The sequence below is a fragment of the Siphateles boraxobius genome, unplaced genomic scaffold, assembly GCF_051911475.1.
Source record: "Siphateles boraxobius isolate OS27281-9 unplaced genomic scaffold, OSU_SipBor_1 25, whole genome shotgun sequence".
Lineage (NCBI taxonomy): Eukaryota > Metazoa > Chordata > Actinopteri > Cypriniformes > Leuciscidae > Siphateles > Siphateles boraxobius.
Window position 1 is genome coordinate 35,420,838 of NW_027508866.1, and position 25,663 is coordinate 35,446,500.

At 37.4% G+C, this 25,663-nt stretch overlaps 1 protein-coding gene across 3 annotated transcripts in view; it reads left to right on the plus strand.

Annotated features, from left to right (window-relative positions):
* The first annotated feature begins 1,749 nt into the window (after positions 1 to 1,749).
* The window catches only part of LOC143750610 (uncharacterized), a 59,051-nt gene continuing 35,137 nt past the window's right edge, over positions 1,750 to 25,663 (plus strand). For 2 of the 3 annotated variants that reach the window (XM_077243768.1, XM_077243770.1), the window contains exons 1-5: positions 1,750 to 1,970; positions 2,864 to 2,976; positions 3,494 to 3,620; positions 12,177 to 12,255; positions 12,377 to 12,423. In XM_077243768.1, coding sequence (XP_077099883.1) covers positions 12,210 to 12,255; positions 12,377 to 12,423 — 93 coding nt within the window. In that variant the 5' untranslated portion in view covers positions 1,750 to 1,970; positions 2,864 to 2,976; positions 3,494 to 3,620; positions 12,177 to 12,209. Of the gene's footprint in view, positions 1,971 to 2,863; positions 2,977 to 3,493; positions 3,621 to 12,138; positions 12,256 to 12,376; positions 12,424 to 25,663 lie in introns of those variants that run through there. The other variant, XM_077243769.1, reaches the window with a different exon arrangement.

The window sequence follows — 25,663 nt, forward strand, 5'->3', positions numbered from 1 at the left end:
CTGGTTTTGTTTCAGGACTCGTATTGAACAGAAACACAATATTGAAATGTAGTAATATTACCATGAACTGCACAGGCCCCAGACGAATATGCAAAATGATTAACATGACATGGAATAAACAACTTTGTAAATGCATAAAAATCCGCAGAAATGTGAGCTACCAGCCGAATACTTGAAACAAACACCGGACATTGTGTTTGCTGTATTGAGTAGCATGACAAAAAAAAATGTGTGTGTGTTTGTGTATATATATGGATGGTCATACTTTAGTTTAGGGTCCAATTCTTACTATTAACTACCACTTTTGCATCAATAAACTCCTAATTACTGTTAATTAATAGTTAGTAATGTAGTTGTTATGTTTAGGTATGGGGTGAATTAAGGGATGTAGAATATGATCATGCAGGATAAGGCATAATAAATTGGACCCTAAAGTGTTACCATATTTCATGCATGAGTTTAAACGATTAAAAGATAATTTAGATGGTGTTTTTTCTCTCTTTTACAAGTTGATAATACTAAATTTATTAGCCCAACTATTCATCATTATATAATTAGTTGCATTTTATGGTCTGCATTTAGCATTGCTGTTAATAATCAGACCTGCAACAGATTTTTTTGTTGCACTTTATTTTACAGTACATGTACTTACAGTGTACTTACTCAAGAAAGTACTAGGTAATATAAGCTAACTACCAGGGGTTTAGGGGTAGATTCAGGTTTAGTACCTACCTATAACCAAGTTATTGTAATTGCTAATAATATGTAAGTGCGGAACAGGACTGTAAAATAAATTACAACCAAAAAAAATGTTTTTTGTTGTTGTTGTACCCCACCAGTTAAGTCACTTGATTTTCAAACTAGAGGTATATGAAATCACATAAATTCAACAAAAACTCATGCATGAAACCAGATAAATGCTACGTTTCAGTTGCGATGTCACAGTGTTGTATCATCAGTCGAGTGTTTTGTGCCCTTTTACACGTCTTTGATATTTGCGTCTCTGTTCCAGCGCAAGGAGTCAATACCACTGCGATTCTGATTCCCAAGTGTGACGCACCGTCTCAGAGACGGAATCTCTAACAGGAAACGCAGTCTGAAAAATGTCCTAGTGCAGTTAGGCCGAAGGTGCATTTTCTTTGGCTGGCGCCAGACATTCTTGCTCTTGTTTTTCCAATTTACTGGAGCTACAGTGAGACAGTTTTCCCATTTGGAGATGACTGCAAACCTCTGCTTTTACAATTGTTGATTATCATTATGAGAGCTGCTTTTACTGCAAACTCGTTTGTTTTCGGCGTTGCATCAGTCATCGACAGCATGAAAAAACGTTTGTCGATTTAAAGCACAGACAAGACAAGTTTATAAATGCTTAAATTAGATCTGCACATTTTAAGAGTTGGGTTCAATCGATCACTGAACTCTGCGTTTTAATTAATCCGCCCTCCTGATGTCATTACGTCTCACTTAAGCTTATTAAAAACTGATTTGATTTGTTCTGCATCCAACATTAAGCCGTTTGGCTCTTCCAGGCAAGATAGCGCTCGAGCTCTTCAAACCCGCGACGCATGTTTGTTTAAGACGCCAATCGCTTTGCCGTTCCCCAGCACGTGTGTTGGCCGGAGCTCGACCACATGGTTTAGTCCTCACATACATGTTAATATGCAACACAAGTGGCTCTAAAATTGCAGGCCTTTGAGAGCTTTGACAGTCTGTGCATTCATTCAGTCCCAAAGCAGGTTTTCCTATTCATCTCCCCTCACAGAGGAACACCATGGTGGGGCTGCTGGAGAACGGGAGAGAAAGTGGAGGAGGAGAAGGAGGGGTATCTAAGCCCAGCTTGGCTTCAAGAATGGGATTCAGCAATTGGTGTGCAAATGGCAGTGTCTCCCACAGTCCAGCGATCCCCAAGGAGCCCAACAGTGGAGGGCCACTGGCTTGGGTCTCTTGTCTGTCCTTTGAATTTTTCATAGGTCAGCCTTCACAATGCACACTTAAATAGCTGGGCAGAGCCGATGGAAATCAGCATAGAGAGAGAAAGAGGGAGAAAATCCACCCCCCACCCCTTGAACAATGGGAATAAACAAAGATTTTGCTATCTTTTTAAAGAGAGCTCATCCAAAAGCAAGCTGCTTGAAAAGAGAGAGACGTTTCTTCTTCAGGAGACCATGAGGAAAGGGGGATGGAGAGGATCTCTTGTGCTTGGGAATGCTTCGCAATCTTTATAATTTTTTCTTTCGGTCCCCGTTAGGGTGGACGCGTACCCGGGTCGCTTGAAACTTCCCTTTGTTTGGGCTCTATGGGCCGAGGGACCCGGTGGCATTGGCTGCTTCAGGCTGCTTGGATTCACTTAACGCTTCTATTATCTCTAATGGTTTTGGATGGGTTGTAAAGACTTCCATGTGCCTTATCTGGCTGGGCGGTGGGAGGGAGACCACAAGACGTAATTGACTGATTGTTATATAGAGCCTTCATTGAGAAAGTAAAAGCGCTAAATGTCATTGAAGACATTTACTAACATTTGCATTTGCATTAAATATGTGCATGCGAAGTGTGCCGCTGATTTATCTGGCAGGTCGTAGATCATTCTGACCAGCGGCCCTCCGCTGGTTTTGCTTCAGGATCCTGGTTTTAAATTAGATATCAAGTCGTGACTCAATATGAGAACCAAATTATTTATGGTGAAATGTTTTCTTTGAAAAAAATGCAAGCATGTCAATACCTGGAGTTCTCTAACCGTTAGCGTTCCCATTCATCAGCTTGGCTGGAAACACACTGCATGCAACTTTTGCACATTGTTTTAGTCAATCACCTAAGTCGTAAATGTCATGTGACTAATTACCTTGCATTTATTACGTCCTGACAGTGCTGATTGACTGATGGCACCACGAGACCTTCATTAGCACTATTCTGAGCTGTGACGTCAATTTACGACGCTTACATTTACATTTATGCATTCTGGCATATACTGTTATCCAGGTATGCATTTTATAAGTTGGACATACATTTAGCAGATGTTTTTATCCAAAGAGCCTTATATTGCATTGCATTGGAGTCCCTGAAAGCTGAATCTATTGTTTGAACTACATTTATATATATTTGCATTTTTATTGTTTTATTATTATTATTTTACAATATGTTGCTTGCAAAACATTTGGCCACAATGCACTCCTGTCATTTTGGATAAATGCAATGCATAAATATGTAATAATAATTATGTTTGCAGCGTAGTGTTCATCCTCATTTGGATGTAGTTTGGTTCGTATTTTCTTTTATCCTGGATATTTTTGTTCAGGTTGGCATTCATCTAATTTGACTGGCTTCTACCAAGTTACACATGATTTCAACCTTTAACGATACAGAAATCGTTTAAACAATTTTTTATGCATTTGGCAGATGCTTGTATATCAAAAGCTACTTACACTGAAGGTGTACAACTTTATCTGCATTATTCAGGTTGAACACCGTTTCACTTTTCGTGACCCTTTCCAAACAGACCTGCGAGGCATTTTTGGGTCGAGACCCACCGGTTGAGGACCGCTCATGATCCAGACCATGTGGATATGGATTTGGTGGACCCCCTTCCCCCCTCGAGCTTGACTTGTGGCTCTTGGTCGTTTGCCGTACGTATGACTCAACATGGCTTGGGATTCAGGGGTGGAAACATCAATACAGCTTTTTCTTTTCGCCTCTTTTCTCTCTTTTTCACTCCCTTTCCCTCCAATTCCTCAAAGCCCCCCACCTTTAGCTGCTGGCTGACCTCTCCTTGTCTCCGAGAGAAGGCCTCAGCGTGTCAGGAGCTGGGGGTCTGTGATGGACTGAAAAAAGCAGCTGTGCTGACGGCCCACTGAGCGTCCCCCCCCCCCCACACACACACACACACACACACACCGAGCGAAGGCCTCCTGCCGTCGTCTTCTGCCAGGCAGCTGCGAACTCCTCGCTGTAACCCGAGACTCATTCAGCTCCCTGAGCTTTGATTAGTGCAGGAAAACTCAGCTCCTTTTGGACCAAATCTGCGCTATCAATGCCTCAACACCTCAGACTTGCAGTTGATTCCTTTAGTGAGGGGGGAAACATATAAAATGGCTCAAAAATCATTACAGTATACCTGTGATTGTGTATCAGTTGAACTTATTTTTAATTGCTATGCAGTTGCGCACTGATACTGAAGAGCCCATCCTCGTGTCTCTTATTGTCCGCCAGGTTAAAATTGTAAGCCTGGTCACTTAAATCCCTAACCCTAACTAGCAATAGTAATGAGTTACTACAAACCATTCAAACAGCCTGCATCTTGTCTAATGAAGGATGCTTTTATTAGTTAATTGGGTAACACTTTACAATAAGTTCCAATTGTTAACATTAGTTTGCATGATTTAACAATGAACAATACTTCTAAAGCATTTATTAATCTTGTAGCTATTTTATCTGCTAGCAATGAACAGATAATAACAATAGTTCTGGGTCCAATTCTCACTATGAACTAGTTGCTTATTAACATGCATATTACTAGGATATATTGTCTGTTTATTAGTACTTATAAAACGCATATTAATGCCTTATTCTGCATGGCCATATTCTACATCCCTAATCCACCTAATACATAAACTTAACAACTACCTCAATAACTATTAATAAGCAGTAATTAAGAGTTAGAGGCAAAAGTTGTTGTTAGTGTTAAAAGTGAGAATTGGACCCTAAACTAAAATGTGACCAAAACAATTAATAAAAATCTATGTGAATGAGTGAGTGATTTGTTAGTGCATGAACTAATGTTAATTTGACCTTATTGTTACCAAAAATACGTCTGGTCACTTAAAGCACTAACCCTAACGCAATAGTAATTAAGTTACTACAAACCATTAAAACACCATCATCAGCCTGCATTTAGACTAATGAACTATATGTGAATAATGAGTTTTAGTTAATTTGTTAACACTTTACAATAAATTTAATTAACCACATTAGTTACATGAACTAACAAGGATAAATATTTGTAAAGCATTTAAAGGGGTGGTATAATGCCCTTTTCGCAAGATGTAAAATGACTTTGATGTCCCCAGAGTGTGTGTGTGAAGTTTTAGCTCAAAATACCCCACAGATATTTTTATATAGCATGTTATAGTTGTCACTTTTTGAGCGTGAGCAAAAACACACTGTTTTGTGTCTGTTCCTTTAAATGCAAATGAGCTGCTGCTCGCGGCACAGAGGGCGGAGTTTCAACAGATTGTGTAATTTTACCTCAGACACACATGCATTGAAAATTTCAAAAACTTTTAGCCTTGGACACATGTATTGTTCATTGTTAGTTAATGCATTATTTAGTAAGAAATAAGAAATGTATTTAATGAACACTGCTATTGCCGCTGTTAGCATTAAACTACTGGATTCTATGCGGTACAATGCTTTGTACCACAGTTAAAAGGCAAGATCTTGTTGTTTTAGTGTTTATTGCTTCGGTAAGGATTAAATGCACAATAACTGTTAAATCAACGAGTGAAACGGGCTTGTTTCTACAGGTGTGTGCTTAATTCTAGCAGTGCTGCAATGGAGCAACTTCCCTTTTGCTTTCAGACTCCGTTTTTAAAGATAAATGCAAAATTCAAGTAGACATCTCTACTCACTCGTTTATGTTTATGACTCTGAAGTCTCTGGCTGATTGAAACTCGTAGCCAGCGCTACAAAGAGATCCAGCGAAATGCAAACAGTCCATTTGCCTGGCTCTCTGATAAACCCCAGCAGAGAGGTGCTTGATGATTAATTAATCAGCGAACTGGCAGTCTTGACTGAATAATTCATCCCGTGCCCTGTCTGTAATTTCTGCATCTCCATATTAGATTCCGGATCTAACGGGAAGCGGCGAGGTTCCCTGCTCCGTGGCCCCTGTCATTCACATGCTTAATGAGATGACAGACTCAAAAGTATCTGATTCACTTTCTAAAAGAATTAACCCAAACCTTTACAAATTGGCTCAGCTGACGCAATGCCTGACACAACAAACGTGCATGCATGGTGAAAACGCTCTTAATTACTACTAATTATCCATCTCGGCTAATTAATGGCTACCCCGCTGGGTCACTCATTAGAGTCTGTGCGTTTCGCATTGACTCGAGGCTTTACATTACAATAGAGTGGCTTTCTAGGTCCACGCCGGGCCCCTGTCGAAGCTTTACTCTACTAGTTGACTTCCGGCAGGTAGGTTACCTGATAAGGAGGCTGGAGACAGAGACCTGAGGCTGAAACGTTAGCCGTTACGGAGTGAGAAAGCCAATCCACTGCTGGGGGGAAGCGAGTGGCACTAGGCATATCAGATCAAAGGAAATGATATTGGGACATGCATGGCTTTAAACCACCTGACATACACGGGTTATGCATATGCCAGTGCTAAACTGTTGCATCTTCCCTGCAGGAAAAAAAAATAAAAATACTGGTGAGGCTGGTCGGGCATCCATCATGGTCTTTTGTGGTAAAGGTGTTCGACCACAGAAGTCTTGTTAGTTAAGCTAATTTAAGAAGCCTGGTGAGGTCACCAGCACTGGTGAGTTTAAGAAAAATAATTATTAAATGCATTAAGGTTGTTGTTTTTTATGTTTGCTATATTAAAAACAACATTTTCTTTTTGATATATAATGATATAATTAAAGAAAAAAATCCTTGACGAATAAAAGTATTAATTTCTTTCAAATAAAAAGAAAATAGTACTGACACCAATTTCTTTAATGGTATAGGGAAAAAAATATCTATATATTTATTTAAAAAATGCTTAATGCATTAAAATGTGTGTGTGTGTGTTTATATATATATATATATATATATATATATATATATACATACACACACACATTTTAATGCATTAAGCATTTTTCAAATAAATATATATATATATATATATATATATATATATTTTTTTTTCTTATACCATTAAAGAAATTGGTGTCAGTACTATTTTCTTATTATTTGAAAGAAATTAATACTTTTATTCATCAAGGATGCATTGAATTGATCAAAAGTAACAGTAAATACATTTATAATTTTACAAAAGTTTCCATTTTAAATAAATAATGAATTTTCTATTCATCATCATCAGATTTGGGGCCCACGGTTTCCCCTGAAATATGACGCAGCACAACTGTTTTCAACATTGATAATCATAAATGTTTCTTGCGCAGCAAATCATCATATTAGAATGATTTCTGAAGGATCATGTGACACTGAAGATTGTAGTAATGATGCTGAAAATTCAGCTTTGATCGATTACATTACATACACAGTGTTCAGCCACTGCTTGATGTCTAATTTATAAAATCAGGGACGTGAAGCAAAACCAGTTGAGAATCACTGAACACAAGTCTTTTTAGCACAGTTCGTTTCAAGGGACTCGACACGGGGCCACTTGGCATCCTATCAAGCCTAAGAGCTTAAAAGGGATCATATTGTGGCGAGTTGGTGGTCGGATCAGCATTGGATTTCCTCTCTTTCTCTTCCAATGAGAGCGTTTGTGTTTGCTGTCTATGTACTCTTGACGTAGCTTGTGTAATTAGACTATTAGCGGCGCTCGTGTTTCAGGGTCACGGCTCCATCGTCTTGTCTGCCGTTGGCTGAGGTCCAGCGAGACGGGAAGCACCTTGATGAATGTGTTGTCCCATCATTTAGCAATCCGTTTAACCGCAGACAGAGCTAAATCCACTGGCACCGACGCGGCGTGTTGACAGCGACGACGCTCAACTGGTGCGTTCTGTGAATCCCAACAACCTGTGCCACTATTGTCTTCCCTCTCGGATCTCTCTGAAATAATTTAGGCACAGCAATATACCTATGTTTTAACAAACAAATGTGACCGTATTCAGCCACTGCTTAGTGTCAAATATAGAAAATCAGGGTCGAGAAGTGAAACCAGTTGACAATTACTGAACACAAATTAATGACCCGTTATGTTTTTCTATTTACAGTACAACATCTAAAGCAGTGCTTCCCAACTAGTACGTTTTATATGTCTTTTTAGAGGCCAATCACATTATCATGATTGTAATCGTTAGTGTTCCTATTCGTCGTCGTTGAAGTCTATGGCAGCCCATAGAGGAAAGTTATGAAATTTGGCACACAGACAGAGGGCCATCTGGACTGTCACCACAGCGAATTTGGAGTCTCTAACTCAATCCCTCTAGCGCCACCAACTGTTCGAAGTTTCACTCACGTTTATGTTAATAACTTTTAAACCTTTAGGGCTAGAAAGAAAATACGGCGCAATATGACTTGATTATGACATAATTTTTCGTCAATAAAATTTTTCCGCCATTTAGCTGATTTGTCAAACCGTTCGTGCGAATGAATTTGGCGAAGAGCATGCCAAAATGGACGTAAGGCTATATCTCCGCAGCATTTTTGCATATTCTGACCAAACTTGCTAATATGCAAAAATGCTAATACCTTTTGATTAAAGCTGCTGTCCGTAATTTTTTTTGTTAAAAATTTACAGACCATGCCGGCAAAATGCTATGGGTTTCATGTCAATAGACGAAACGGTTTTTGTATATCGTATCAACAAAGTTGACAACATGATGCCAAAACGACTTTATCTCTGCAATGATTTGGCATATTGACACCAAACTTTGCATGTGTCATTGTCGCCTTACTCTGACCACATCAATCTGGTCACAGCGCAACCTATTGGTCAAAAGTGATAATCCATTAAATCAAATTACTGGTGACTATATTTATGATTTTTTTCAGCTATTTTGCCTAAAATCATCTTAATGTGTTTTTAATTGCCCTTTGTTGCAGTTGGTCTGATGCTCCCAGCCGTGCTTGCATGACTTATCATGCCTTCTTTGTGCTTGGCCCCTTAATGGCTGCTTGCAGCTATATTTAGTTTTTTCTTGATGTATGTGTTGTCCCATCATTTAGCCATTTAACTGCAGACAGTGCTAAATCCACGTGGCATGCTGACAGTGACAATGCTCAACTGTTGCGTTCTGTGAATCCAAACAATACTTTTCACTGCACTTTTGTTTCCCCCTCCAGATCTCTGGGAAATAATTCAAGCGACACAATATACCACGTTCTCGAGATTACCTCGTCTGAAATAGCTGCTTGATACCATTTAGCGTGTGATTCTCAGCGGGACGCTAATGAGCTCCAATCTGGAGTAATCCCAGACGACCAGCCGGTTTTGACAGCCAGCCCTGCGGCTCTGGGGCTCTGGGTTCGCGGCTGTCTTACGCTTCAGAACCGAACGAAACTCAGTCTGTGGCACCCAGGAACCGGTGCACAATGGAACCATCAAAAAGCTGCCAAGCCTTATGGGAGCCCAGGGAATCGGGATGATTTCTGTAGTCCCGAAGGGAATATGTTTCTTGTACCAGCGCAATTCAGATAAATGAAATGCGTAGCGTCATAAACAAACGAAGCGATAAAACCGGCCGGAGTTCCTTCACAGCTTCTCCGTGATTTAACAGGAGCAATCAAGCGCAGTCAATTAAGCAGAAAGGCAAACAAATTGGGTGAGAGCACATCTTATGCGATGTCCTGCGGCAATGGGGATTGTGGGTGAAGGGGAGGCAGAGGAAGAGACTCTTTCTCTGTTAAGTAATACCGTCTCGGGGTGTAAAACTCCCCTCAGCGCTGGCTAAATTAATTCACTCGCACTGGCGGGGGACACATCTATTATAGGCGAGTAAAACAGGCATTTTGAAACAAATTAATAGGCAATCCATGCCCACACATGCAACTCGCAGTAATTCCTCTAAAATGACTTGATTGCATTCAAACGTCCCCAAAAAGCAAGCACACAGGTGAGCTGGTCGCCCCGCCGCTGGTGACAGTCCCGCTAATGACCCTCTCTCGTGGGTGAGTGGGCTGTTGTAAGAAACCACACACCCGGTGCAGAAAAACAGCTCTAATTGGTCTATTTATAGTGGGACCTGGAGAAGCTCTCCTGAGGATAACGCTGTAAGCTGCTGGAATCCACTGAGGAATAGAGTCTGAGGACAGAAATGACAGTCTGCGCCAACTGCAAACAAACAAACAAACGCCCGTAATCATGCTTTATTACTGTTATTAGTTGGATAAATTATGCTTTGATTTCAATTCACAATCATGCAACATTCTCTCTGGAAAAAATCAAGCAGCTCAGTTCTCAACATTATGTTGTGTGTACAGGATTTAGGTGTTTGTTCAAAATTTTTGGTAACACTTTATGTAATAAGGTACTTACAAATCATTTGCAAACTGTTAGTTTATATTTCATTCATATTTTATAAACTGTAGTTAATACATATACAAATAGTGAGGTGTTTATTGTGACACTGTAATTAAGAAATTATTATTGTTTAATTAGCTCATATGTGAAGAGTTAGGTAATGCTTTAACTTATTAACAGTAAATAGTTCTCACTTTAGATTAGGTCACGGAATATGGGAAAATTACATGAAGTGCTTTAAAACCAATCTTTATTTGACATTAATTGGATTCATATTCAGTGATCCTTAAAATGTTTACAATAACATTAAACACACACACACATTGGGTTTCTATGTTTTATAGGGACTTTCCATAGACATTTTTATAGTATACAAACAGTATATTCTTTCCCCTAATCCTAACTGATGTATTTTAACAACGTGATCTTATTTGTATGTAATTCACTTTAATGAACTCTTCATACTAATGCAATTTATGTCCAATAAATGTTGGTTTAAAGCACTTAATGTCATTTTCCCATTTTCCGTGATCTAATCGAAAGTGAGAACTATTTACAGATAAAACGTTGTTAAACTATTATTTAACTCTTCACATATGAGTTAATTAAACAACAACACTGTTAATTACAGTGACAATGAATGAAGAACTCACTGTTTGTCTATTAATGTATTAACTGCAGCTAATAAACTATTATTTAACTCTTTGCAAATAGACTATAGCTATTTTAAAGTGTTACCGAATTTTAGTTTATTCTTAGTCGGTTTTATTATAATGAAATGAAATGAAAAATCACCTTATTGTGCACAATAATGCACACTATTACAACTCTTAAAAGTAACTTTCCCCAACACTGTTCGTGAAGTCAATTTTAAAAGATTATCTTAAACTTTGCTTTTCTAGTTATGTGATTTAAAAAAAAACTCAATTAATTTAAATTCTACTTCTGTGTATTCAAATTCTAATTGGAATTCTGCGTCCTGTTTGCTTCCTCAGTTCAAATTCAAATAAACAATCATCATGATGTGAGTGTTTTAAACAGCAGTTGAATCATGCAGTGTAGAGCATCGTCACTCTCTGATGAAACTGGTGTTCAATAATGCTGATATTTACAGCAGCAGTCAGACAGACAGAGAGAGAGAGAGAGTGTGTGTGTGTGTGTGTGTGTGTGTGTGTGTGTGTGTGTGTGTGTGTGTGTGTGTGTGTGTGTGTGTGTGTGTGTGTGTGTGTGTGTGTGTGTGTGTGTGTGTGTGTGTGTGTGTGTGTGTGTGTGTGTGTGTGTGTGTGTGTGTGTGTGTGTGTGTGTGTGTGTGTGTGTGTGTCCGGTGTTGTTCTGTGTCCAGTGCTCTGGGCCTCAGCGGCTCCATTTCATTACTGTTCGCCTCAGAGGAGCTAGTACATCGCCAGCTCTTTAATTTAGAGTTTAGCCAAAGGCTGTGTGTGTGTGTGTGTGTGTGTGTTTGTGTGTGTGTATACCAGATCACCAAAACACTTCTGGATTTCACTCGCACAAGACAACCTACAAGCTGGTGTGCAACTTCAACACAACTTAAAAACTCTATTTATTTTCTATCTATTTTATTTTCTGAATTCGTCCTGCTGGTCTTATATTATATTATATGTTACATATTTTTCAAACATGTAACATAAAGCCACTTTTCACTGTCCAATCAATTCCTGATGGAAAATATGAAGTTTCCTTTCTTTCTTTCTTTCTTTCTTTCTTTCTTTCTTTCTTTTTTTCTTTCTTTCTTTCCTTTCTTTCTTTCTTCCTTCCTTCCTTCCTTCCTTCCTTCCTTCCTTCCTTCCTTCCTTCCTTCCTTCCTTCCTTCCTTCCTTCCTTCCTTCCTTCCTTCCTTCCTTCCTTCCTTCCTTCCTTCCTTCCTTTCTTTCTTTCTTTCTTTCTTTCTTTCTTTGAAAAAGCATCAAATTCTGATGGAAGAAATCAAGACTTTCTCTCTTTCTTTCTGTCTGTACAACAGCACACTGCATGAGGTACCAGATCCCACAATGCAATGCTCTCTAACTCCATTTTCCAGTGTAGAAGTGAAATTGTGTCAGGTATGAAGACTTTAAATTATTTCAATTATTTTCTTAAGCATAAACCTCCCTGAAGTTACTTGCATTTAAAAATAAACTAATGAAACAGGTTAAAGGGATTTCATGAGTGATTTTCCTCCAGGAACTTGTCTAATATCATCCAGTGGTCTGGAGTCACATGATGTTCAGGTGAGTCATGTGGTGCAGCAATGATGTCAGATCATAATATTGTATATGATTCATTTAGACATAAAAATTGTTGGGGTAACCCATTACAAGTATTGTTGTTATTCTCAGTTATTTTTTCAAATAAGTAACGCAAGTTACTTTGTTTTCCCATTAAACACATATTTACTTATGTATTTAATCTCACTTTATTAACCAACATTTTTGTTTCTGTCCCTTGATAGTACAATTCAATCATAGTAATAAGCAAAAATAAACATTTTGCATTTTATTTGTTTGAGCTGTGTCCTCTACTGTGTCTTGTGCCAGAAATATAAATACTTTTTTTGTGGTTATTAAAAAAAAACAAGCCCAGGTAAGAAAAAGTAATGCAAAAATAACAACGTATTGTCCATAAAAAGTAGCCAAGTAACACAATTAGTAACTTTTTAGGGAGTTTATTATAAGCACGCTGCGGTTTTGTCATCTGCCGCATAATTGTTAGAGTTCTTGCTTAAGTTCCGAATAATTTTTAGGTTTTTTTGCCAACATTCAAATTGACATTCAAATGCAACATGATGAGGTCATGTGACAACAACGTACCATTCTGTGCGTTAGAAATTCCGTTAACACTACAATAAGGTTCATTAGTTACCATTATTTAACTACCTAGTTAACCTAAACTAAGAATGAACAATACTTCTACAGCATTTATTAATCTTAGGTAATATTAATTTCAACATTTACTAATACACAATTAAAATCAAACGTTGTATTTGTTAACATTAGTTAATGCACTGTGAACTAACATGAACAAACAATGAACAGCTGTATTTTTTATTATCTAACATTAACAAAGATGAATAAATACTGTAACAAATGTTTTGTTCATTGTGAGTACATGTTAGTTAATACATTAACTAATGTTAACTAATGAACCTTATTGTAAAGTGTTACAAAAATTTCACTTCCTGTTTTTTAAAATGTAGTTTAGTTTAGCAGTCTGTTAAATCAAATCCTAATCAAAGATATTCGCCTAAGCTAATTAATATCGAATATGGATCTCCAGAAGGCTGGCGTTAAAGCGAGTGTGTGACATTCATGGTGCGCTGGTCGATAGGTGTTAAGTGTTGTGTAATGGCCCTGATGAGGTCATCGTCCAGGGTTTGAAGCGCTGAGAGTGATGTGAGAGCCACTGGTGTTTAGTGGCAGTCATAAGACGGTGTCTGGCGTCGAGATGAGGCTCGCTCTCAGAATAGACTCGCTCGCTTCGCTGGGTTCTCCAGTTGGCTGATCCGAGGGCGCTGATGCAATGCAGCCAGATTAATCACAAACAGCCTCTCTCTCTCTCTCTCTCTCTCTGTATCCCTGACACCGGCCCTTACTTCTTCACGACGAGTCAATCTCTGGTTTTGATTGTGCTCGGGCCGTTAAATAAAATTAAGCGAACGCTGAGCATCGCCCCAACCCCTCCACCCACCCGGCGGCCCTGAAATCATCACCTTCTACTCGCTCGCTCTGTCCTCATGCTAGTCCAAAAATACCCAGTGTACATCATGCTCATAAATACACCCACAACATTGGTGATGCACATGCCTCAGATTTCTTCCACGGGGACTAAAGTTTCTGAAATAAACCTGACCCGTGTGACACCGATGATCTCAGTCGCGACAGACCCAAACTGCTCTCGCAGGACATGGGAACACTGGAGAGCGCGAATGCATTAGGAATATGTTTTAGTATGTTAGTATCACAATTCGGTATCTAAGTACTGTATGTTTGTTTCAAGTCATTTTTATTCATAATATAGTGCTTTACACGATACATATCATAAAAAAAAGCTTTACCAACCTAATAGTTGCATTTAGCAGCTGGGTGATAATAGGCTATAGTATTTGCGATATACAGTAGCAGACTTTACATTTTGGGATGATGTACATAATCAAGCAGTTGAGATTTGTTATACAACAGGCCTTAAAAAAGGTTCAATGGACATTCTTGAACTCAAAGAACCCTTTATGCCGAAAAAGTTCTATATTAGGAGAAATATCTGAAGGGAACCCATATAAGGTTCTATATATATAAGTGCCTGACAGAACCCTTTAAGGTTCCATATAGTACTTTTTCTTCTAAGAATGTTTTATGTGAGTATACTGTATATGAATATAATTATGTATCCAAATGTATATATTAGAGCGGTGCAATAATAGTTTACTTTCAGACAAGTGGCAAATAAATTTTCACCTTCTGAATCTCACAGAGCTGAACCACATCAACAGACCAGAATATCATGGAGTTGATCGTTTGACTTGGATCAGTTAGCAACCACATAGCAACGCCCTGGCAACGGTCTTCTATTGGCGCTTTTCCACTGCACGGATTGGTACGGCACGCTTTAAATGGTACCACTTCTGTTGAGGTTCCAAGCGTACTGTACCGACACTAAAATGTGAAAACACTGCAGATCACTGATTGGTCAGACAGACAGAATCATCACTACATCAAGACTTGACATCAAACCCGCTAGATTTAAATAGCCAGTAACAGCCACGCTGTAGCACCTGTTTTAAAACTACTTGCTTGACTTGCTTGAAGAAAAAAGAAAGAAAAAAACATCCAAAAAAAGAAATGGCTGAATTGTGGTCAGTGGACGAAGTGCAGACGTTCCTCTCGTTGGTTGCAGTGGAGCGGATAAACTATAACGGTCAGTCTATAGTCCCACTCACTTTGAAGCGGTACTAACTGCAGTGGAAAAGCAACCGAGCTAAAGCGAAGCGAGCCGTGCCGTGCCGAGCCGAGTCATACTACGCAGTGGAAAAGCGCCATATGGTCCTATTGTATATAGAACCCTATGGATCTTGACTCAATTTTAAAGAAACTTTCCAGGCAAAAACTTGGGTTCTATGTAAGAAGAAATTACTTAAAGGTGCCGTATGTGAGATTGACAGCTAGTGGTTGAAATGGGTACTGCAGTCTAAATTCAAAATATCTGAGATCGTTGTTTCCCCGCCCCTCTTCCTCAGACGCCACGCTCATGCTGGTTGCCAGTTTGAGGAGACAGACCGGGAACGAGCGCAATTGACAATTGAAGGCTAGGAGATACAGCATACACACTGTAAGTTGATGAGTTGATTTATTGATTTATAATGAGTTGATATCGCGTTTTTATGTGCTCCCGTTCATAGAGATTTTTAGATGGGTGCGGAGGCTTTTTAGGTCGGGTAGAATCATTTGTTCACAGGCTTCCATAGCTGCAATATGCTGTGTTTTCCACCAACTGGCATCCTGTAGTGGCCAAATACAATTGGGGTAAATTGGCAATGTGCGGTATCGCACAGACCAAAACAAAAACATTCTGACACAGAACGCACATTTCAAAGTAAAATAACTGGCTGTAGAAGTGTTTTTCAGAGAAACGGTTATGTGAACTCAGCATTACAGTTGGGCGGTATCCAAATTTTGATACCATCAAACCTCCTCCCTATTTTACCACGGTATATGGTATTACCGCGTGACTAAATAAAAATTATGACATAAAGCTCAGACAGCATCACCAAACTGTTGGCTTGTGCCTACTAGGGATGTGTCACGATTGTCGAATATTCGATTAGTTGATTTTATTATAGAATATCGAATAAGTTGTACGATTATTGTCTATAAAAAATCCCCATGTTTTCGGTTCTGATGCGGTGACATGTTCATGTTCATGCATCTAAAAGCTGTCAATCAACTCTCAGACAACAGAGGAAGATACACATTGTCTCACACCAGAGTATGTGAGCGCGGAGTGGTAATATTTCCTCCAGAGCGGAGAGCGCATTTCTGAAGATTACGCGCCGCTCGCTCAGAACGCCCGCAGTGACTGGTTAGAAAATATGTGAAATTAGGGCTGCCCGTGCATAAGTAAAGTTTTTTTTCTAGTCGACTAGTACAAGTTCATTTAAGCCATTAGTCTAATCACATACTTATATTGATTTAAATACTAAAATATATATGGGAGAGAATGCTAAACCATAATTAGCGTTTTCATAATATATTGCCTATTCCGCATCTCAACGCACGCATAAAGCTTGCCACAAAGAACCGGTTAAAGTAATTATGCATGAAACATTTGAATCGTTTAATATTAAACTAGTGTTTATTATTAGTGTGCATTATTTTTCTAATAATTCAACGGCCTGAAGTCAATTATTCCGCTTATACTACAGTTACCACACCTTGAAACATGTTCAGATGATGCATTTCAAGACGTTTGTCAAGTTTTTGTCATTAAAACGTAATGAGTTGTATGTAGGATTAATTTCTTACGCATCTAATCCCATGCCTCAGTTGCTAATTCCAAAACGTCATTTTAGAGTTAGTAAAGGAGGTTTGAGCCACTGACAGCAGACTAATGATGGGACACACTTACGACTTGCTGAAACATTCGAATACTGACTGTTTCCATCGACTGTAGCAGGTCTTAAACACCGACTGTGAACACAGACTGAACGCGCTGAATTAGAGAGAGAGAGAGAGTGAGAGAGAGAGAGAGATGTGGCAATAATGAGACAGAAAAGCATGTGCGTCAATATTATTATTTATTTATTAATTAAATTAGTTTTAATTAATTCGTTCATTCTTTTTTTCTATTATTGACAGTAGATAACCTAATAAATGAAACACACAAAGCCCCTACCTAGGCCTATCAATAATTATTTATTTGTTATATTATCTGGAATAATTACGAAAACACGTGCAGCAGGACTATCAATGTATTTATATATTCAGTTTAATTTTCTATTTATTATAGACAGGCTTATATACTTTATTTATTGAAATTAAACTGTATGTGTCCAATGATTGTGAAGTTAGACATCGAAAATTGCAGATCAAGCATATGGGGCTGTATGTTTGTTCTTGTTATGAATTGTATCCTATTTTCCGTTATTACAGTTAACTGCGCGCAGTGATATGGAACTGTAATGCGGTCAAACCTGCCTGAACTGTGCGTTTCCCTGAAAATAATTGCACACCTTAGAACGTTCTCAACCAATCAGAATCAAGCATTCAACAGCCCTGTAGTATAATTTATATTTAATATTTAATCCTTGTCTCCTATATAAGTGCATTGCATTTTTTTAATACTTTTTTTAATGACTGTATTGAAACTGATACGGTTGCTATTTTAAGACCCTGCGCTATACCTTATTACCGCCCAACCCTACTCTGCATGTGAGTTTTTATGCTTTAGTACAGTCGAAAACTTACATACAGCACCTTTAATTGTGGATTTATGTAAAATTCAGAAACCATTGTTATTAGCGACACCTGTGGGTGTTAAGTGAACTGCAGCAACTATTGCTCGTGCTGGAACTCGTGCACACGTAACGTACAAGAGACTGAATGGGATTCAGTGCTATGATATACTCACGGTAAAGCTGTTTTTTGTTCTTTGCTTAGGAATAATAATAAGTTGTAAATACCTTTGCAGTGATATAGCTACTGTTTGTTACATCCCGACGCCGTCACGCTGCTGAGCAACTTGAATATGTAAATATGTGCTGCGCACATATGCTTTCCTCTCAATAAACAATAAACCAGCACCAGCTCTGTGATTCACCGACATCATGACATATGAGGTAATTAAAATTACACTATAACACTGATTATAATGTATAGGCTATTTGAGACTATAGACTTGATCCGATTATGTGAGACTATAGTTTCAAATGAATCACTTTTCTTTGCATACATTGACATTACAATACAGATAATGTTGGTATTATCCTGAATAGTGTATGACAAGCATTGTTTTCATGTGTCATAGAATGGCAGAGGGGCTCTCGGATGCGTGCATAACCGTCATATGTTTAAGTTTTCCCGCTAAAACATCAAGAGTGAAAACAATAGAGGTCAAATCACATAAAATCAGTCTTTCTTAGACAACCTAGGAAGTCGGGGGTTGGTTGTGTTCTTTGAACAAGTTTCGTGAAAGCTGTTCACACGCAATAAAAAACGTGATTAATACATGGACATTATTTCACAAGGCCCCTTTAAAGGATTGCGTTTAAAGCTGCAGTCCCTAACTTGTTTTTTGTTAAAAAAATTACAAAATATATATAATGAGCGAGTACATCATGAATCTATTTTCCAAACCGTGTTTTTGTCTTCTCCTGAATCACTACGGTACACTTAAAATAAGTGTTTATATTCAGACTGTTTTAGACTGGTTCGGGTCGTACCACTGTGTGGATTAGAAACAGAAGTAGTTCCGGCAACAATAGTCTTCTGCAATTCGTATGAAGTTCTGTTAATTAACCGCTAGAGCGCCAATTTTCTCTATTGATAAAATGTTTATGGTCTGTTAAATTCATAAAATGTAATTAAAATTTAAAACATTATTAAAACAAAATTAATTAAAACTATTCATAAAATGATCTAATGAGGGGAACCCCTAAAATGTAAGTGTCTGACTGAACCTTTTAAAGTTCTCTATAGAACCTTTTCTTCTAACAGTGTATATACATCATGCTGGCAACTTTTACGCACTCACAGTCCAGTTCTTGTAAATCATTTGTGTATACATGTTGTTTTACGGGTCATATTACTATTAAACAGCTAAACTCCTTTTAGCTGGCTGATCTCAAAATATAGAAGAAAAAATATTGAGGGTTTTATGGTGTGGTTTATGCATTTATGGGTTATTAAGCAAAAAGTGTCCAGCTTCAGTTTATTCCAAATGCATGAACAAACTACTACCTCATGTGTTAGTTCATGCCTCGTGAAAACAGTTACCGACCATTTGTATATTTGTTTATTATGTTTATTAATGCAAGGGTGTCGTAAAACGTCACCTCAGCTCTTTCCAAATGTGTGTGTGTGTAGGCCTATGTGAATGTGCTTGCTCTAAGCCTTTTGTGTATATTTCTCCAGCATTAGCTCATGTCTGGATTTTCACTCAGGCGCTGTGGAGGACACACTCCCTATTGATTGATGCATTGGTGGGGGCCTCGGGGCAGCGTTGGAATTAGTTTTACTTTACATCCAAAAACCTCCTGCTTAATAGTTTGCCTGCTTCAATACACAAATAACGTTAACGCTGTAACCCAATTACTATATGCATAAAGATATTATTACTCGTATTCAGCAAGGATGCAGCACAACTGTTTTCAACATTGATAATAATCAGAAATGAGCATAAAATGAGCATATTGATTTCTGAAGGATCATGTGACACTGAAGACTGGAGTAATGATGCTGAAAATTCAGCTTTGATCACAGGAATATATTACATTTTAACATCTATTCACATAATAGTTCTTTTAAATTGTAATTATACTCTGCCTCCATTAGACAAACACTTTATTGCTCAGAGGTTGAGCTCATTTCTAGCTTTATAATGTTCAGATTCAGAATTATGTTTTAAGTTCATTTTCTAAGACTTGCTCCTAAAATTCATTGTTGAAATTTCTTCTGTCATTTTTTTCTGGAGAGAAAACATAGACATTACTTAATCTCATTGCTGTCTTGGAGAAATAGATCAGTATTTTATAATCAATAATCCTTAAAACATTGAAAAATTACTTTAGAAGCAAAACTAATGTTGTTTTAAGATATATATATATATATATATATATATATATATATATATATATATATATATATATATTCTGAATTAAGTTTTTATCACAATGGCAGATAGATTGTTCTTGTTTTAAGCATAAACCTCCCTACGTTTAGTTATATTTATGCTTACAATCAGAAAAAACTATTTGAAGTGAGGTAAGAGAAATAAGCGTAACGTATTTGTTTAGTGTTTTTCCTGCCGGATCGGGTCTTGCAGACGGTGGCGTTCAGCGCTGAGACTGAAAGAAGAGCCTGTCTCTCAGACACACACTGGCTGGTGCAGTATGTTTTCACTGCAGTTAGACAATCTGTTTATTTTAGCCGTCTGAGAGAGTAACATGAAGATGATGGGCAGCCCAGAGGCGTGTGTGTGTGTGTGTGTGTGTGTGCGGAATCTAGATATTGCACCCTGATAGTTGCATGTTAGTTGTAAGCTCAAAGCTCAGGATCCAGGTCGAGCCGTACAGAATGGTTGTGTGAACGCTGAACTGATGGTGTTGTCAGCAGGGGTCCGTCTCACTGTCTGCCTTTAGAAAACACACACTGATATATTGCACAATGTCATCAGTCAAAGCACAAATCTTGTCCGTCACTGGCGACAGCAAACACAACAACAAATGCTTTAGCGTTTAACTGGTCACTCGACGACTGGGTCTTAACTGGTTTTGTGGGCCCACTAAAAAAAGTACTATACTTTACTGTAATACATTTGTTTAGAATTTTTGACTTCATAATTTTATCATTAATATTAATACAATATCCATCTAAGGTTAATTTAATTTTAGTATATATATTTTAACATTAATTTATTTTTTGTGTGTGTGTGTATATATATATATATATATATATATATATATATATATATATATATATATATATATTATTGATAATAATTAATCTACACTATAATATTAAATATGAATTTAGTTTTAATATTTTATTAATTCAAACAATAATTTAATTTTAGTATATGAATATAACTAACATTAATTAAAAATAATACACCATCATTTCAATATTACGTTTAATATGAAATATGAATTAATAGTATCCATTTTAAAATTAATAAAATTTTAATATTAATTTGACATTATTAATTTATTAATATTAATACAGTATCCATTTTAATATTACTTTAATCATATGATTAATATTAATACCATATTCATTTTAATATTTAATTTTAATATTATATATCATTTTAGTATTAATATCACTCCAATTGATGAATATTAATACAGTATACATTTTATTATGAATTTTTCTTATTAAAATTATTATGAATCAATATTAATGCACTATACATCTTAATATTACTTTCATTTTAATCTAATAATTATTAGTAGTAGTACTAATAGTATTCTCCATTTTATTATTAATTCAATTTTAGTATTATATGAATTCTAACATTAAGTAATTTTAGTATTAATATCACAAATATTAATTAATATTAATACAATATCCATTTTTATTAATTTGACGATTACAATTATTATTCATCTTAATATAACTTTAATTTTTTATTATTATTATTATTATTATTATTATTATTATTATTATTATTATAACAACTACTACTACATTCTGTCCATGTTGGGCATCATAGAGTTCGATTGGATGCTCAAAACACAAGGCAAGTTGATTGGCTAATTGATTTTTTTTATTATAATAATAATAAAATGACATTTATATACATTTTAATATAGGCCTAAATAAAAATACAACATAATATATAAAACGTAGAACTATGATATAATTTATCATATGGTTAGTTGCATCTCTTTATATGCGGTTTTGCAATTTCCGCCAGTTGAAATGACATGATGGTGACAGCCGCTTTAAGAAGTGTGTGCATAAGATTAGCGTTGATGTTTTACATTAGTGCTGCTATTACGAGAAACAAACCTATAGATGGACATCCAGTGCAAGGCGAGACTGAGCTCAGAGAGGTATTTTTGGAGCCCACCATGTTTGACATTGAGGATATTTGAGAAGTTAGGGGTCCCGGGGAAGAGGAGGGGGGGGCGGCAGCATTCCTGCCCCTGTCCATATATATTACACCCCCAACGTGCACATCGACAACGGCAAAACAGATGAGAGAAATTTAATCCCCGGCCTGAAGGGCAGTAGTGTGTGGAGTCTTTCATTTGAGCGAGTCGCCGGCTCACCTGAGTCAACAGCGGCGCTCATTACGTTACCTAAAGTAATTGGCGTAGCCTGATTTCTCCAGAACCAGAAAAACCCTTCAACACCCCTTGCTAAAAACTAAGCTCCCGTGGCAATTATCCCGTCTTTGTTTGTCTATTAAAAACCCTCCCTAATGAGACGAGCTCCTTAAAACCTTGATGGTTTTCATTAGCCAACTGTAAATCTCGAACGCGCGTTCAAACTAACGGGAAGATACTCATCAGCGGCTAATGAATTTATGACGGGGAACCTGGCTATTAAAGGGAGTTGAGCTTTAATTTCATTAGATTGGGCCTTGCTAGGTAAAGCAGCGGGCGACGGGCCCTCAGGATTAGCTAATGGCCGTGTTGCAGTTAAATAGTGACTCGGGTGGCAGCGCCTCATTGGCCATTGTGTGTTTAACGCGCCGTTAAAGTGGCAGTAATTGACAACAGCTGGAAGCCTGCTTGAGGCAGGGTCTGGCGTGGGTTCCTCCTGAAGATCGTTGCTCTCTCCCTGTGGACCAATTGCAGAAGTTTACGAGTGTCTGTCTGTGTGTATCCCACTCTCTCTCTCTCTCTCTCTCTGTGCCTGTGGAGGAACATGTGGCATTCATGTACTGGAGAGATGCAAATAAATAATCCGTAATTGCTCACAAACCTTTCGATCATGATCGTAAAACGGATTGCATGTTTCATAATCCTACTAACGTGCAACAGATTTCCATTTCTGCATGCATTAACCGCACAGGAAGTGACATCAGCAGTACGGTGTCGTGATGCGTTCGGCATCACCTCCGTGTCTGTCGCTCTCTCCGGGAGACGAAGCAATTCTTTCTGAAGCCGAAGAGAAATTACGTTTTTTGAGGAACGTTTTCCATCTAGTGCAAGTGAACGGGGATCACCATAATCCATCCAGTGTACTCTAAAAAATGCTGGGTTGTTTCAGCCCATGGTTTGGTCAAACATGGACAAACCCAGTCATGGGTTGAAACAACCCAGCATTTTTTTGAGTGATTTAAGTCCAAATCCATATTTAAGCAGCTTCAATTGGCTCCGGCCAGCAAATCAGGGATTTATGGGATATTTAGAGATTTTTGTGTCACGTGAAAGGTCGTGACCGCAAGGCAAACGTTTGTAATTAAAAAGCATATAAATTTTTTTTCCTGAAAATTATGTATCATTTCGCTAGAGATTACTCTCCGGTTCAGACTATATCAAGCATGATTTTGGCCCGATCCGTTGGTCGCGGTGATTTATAAAGGACAATGATCGCCGGGATGCGAGAATTGATTGTTTCATCTGATATAGTGTCTCATAGTCATCGTAAACCGGATGTTTCAAAATCCTACTAACGTGCAACAGATATCCATTTCTGCATGCATAAACCGCACAGGAAGTGACATCAGCAGTACAGTGTTGTAATGCGTTCAGCATCACTTCCCACCTTCAGCCGAAGAGAAATTACAGTTTTTGAGGAAACCGTTCCAGGATTTTTATCAATCTAATGCAAGTGAACGGGTTCACCAAAATCCATCCAGTACACTCTGAATCACAGTGCTGAGTTGATTCAACCCAAGTTTGGGTCAAATATGGACAAATCGTAAGAATTTAAACCAGGGGTTGGGATTGTCTATATTTGACCCAACCATGGGTTGAAACAACTCTTCATTTTTTAGAGTGTATTTAAGTCCATAATCCATATTTAGGCAGCATCAATGGAGGCAACAAATAAGGGTTTCATCTAGTGAAATGATCAATCATTTTCAGAAAAAAAAAATTAAACGTTTGTATTTAAAAAGGATATTAAAAAAATCTGAAAATGATAATTTGTTTGAGAGATGACTCTTATTCCAGGTTCAGACTATATCAGCCTGATTTTGGCCCAATCGTTTGTCGCAAGAATCGATTGTTTCATCTGATACAGTGTCTCATAGCGATCGTAAACCGGATGTTTCGACGTGCAACAGATTTCCATACAGAACAGGAAGTGACATCAGCAGTAAAGTCCTGATGCGTTCGGCACTCCCTCCGGGAGTCCTGGCGAGGGTCGGAGTGTGTCACTGTGTACGGATCCGATCCGTGGTGCAGAACGGTTGTGTTGTTCATGAAAGAGTGAAGTGTGTTCCCGACGACTGCTTAGCAACGGTTCCCGGCGGCCCGCGTCCCCAGAGAGGCTCGAGCTGGTTCAGACACATTCATTAACCAAGAGGGAATCTTAGGACGGATTAAATATTCATGTTGTTTACAGGAACAAAAGCTGCCATTAATGAATAAAGGCATTGTCTATCTATCTCACTGTACGCAGCCCCATCATGAGGCTTGAGCAAACAGATTTACATACCTGCTAAATTCAGCCAGGATTCGCTCCAGCTTCAGTGTTGCACCAACAGCGCCTGTTTCTAAAATCGTTTTCGGTGATTAGAACAACTATATGTGGAAATATTTTCAGTCATAGCTTGAATTTACAATGCAACACATAAATAAGCAGTAGGGTACAACAGGGCTAAAGGCACAGCTTAAGATAAATGTGCTTTTCACTACATCCATAGTGTATGATTGCGGAAAAATATGTGTGTTTGTATTGAACATTGATGGAGCAACAGATTTTGTTTGAAAATAAATCATAAAAGTTGTTTACTTTGTTTAAAAATCTTATAAATGTATGAGGTGGCGAGGTGGGCCTTTTAGACATTCTTTAGGTGAAATAATATGTTCAAACTTGTTCAAAATTTGTACTATTTTCTGTTTATTTTGATAATTAGAATTAATTTTTGTTCAGTAAATATACTGTCATTAAATATGTTAATATAAAAATATAGATGAAAATACAGAAACAAAATTATTTTTAAAAGTAAAGATTCTGAAAGCATCGAAGGAGATCCCATAACAATTTAATACATTTACAGTATTACAATAAAAGATATTCAATATATGAAATTATTAATATCAAATTTTTTAAATATAATGTATTTTACTATAAATATGGTGATTATCTTGAAGTATATAACTTAATATATGATATTTACCAACAAAAGTTGCTGCCTTAAATTTTTAAGTACAACAAACTTGGATGTTTAAGTCATTTCAACTTAAATTACATTAAACTGACTTATCTTGATAAATTAAAGCAATGTAAAAACATATGTTGTCAGAACTTATTGATCATATAATTTTTTTTTACAATGTCAACAAATGGAGAAGTCAGCCGGCTGTTTATTATCATGTTTATTATTGTGTCTTTCGCCCCGACAGCAGGGTTGCCTTTTACCCAAAATACCATATATATTCTTCCGTTATTAAAACACTGTTGCTTTAATGATTAAAAATCATTAACAAAACCTATGTCTCAAAATATTTTCAATAATTTTAGTGATTCTCATTTGCTACTTAAATCTACAACATTTAAAAAAACATAAAATATTATATCAGATTAGCACAGAATCATCTTTGCATTGTTGCCCGCGATCGCGTCACGGATCAGACAAATT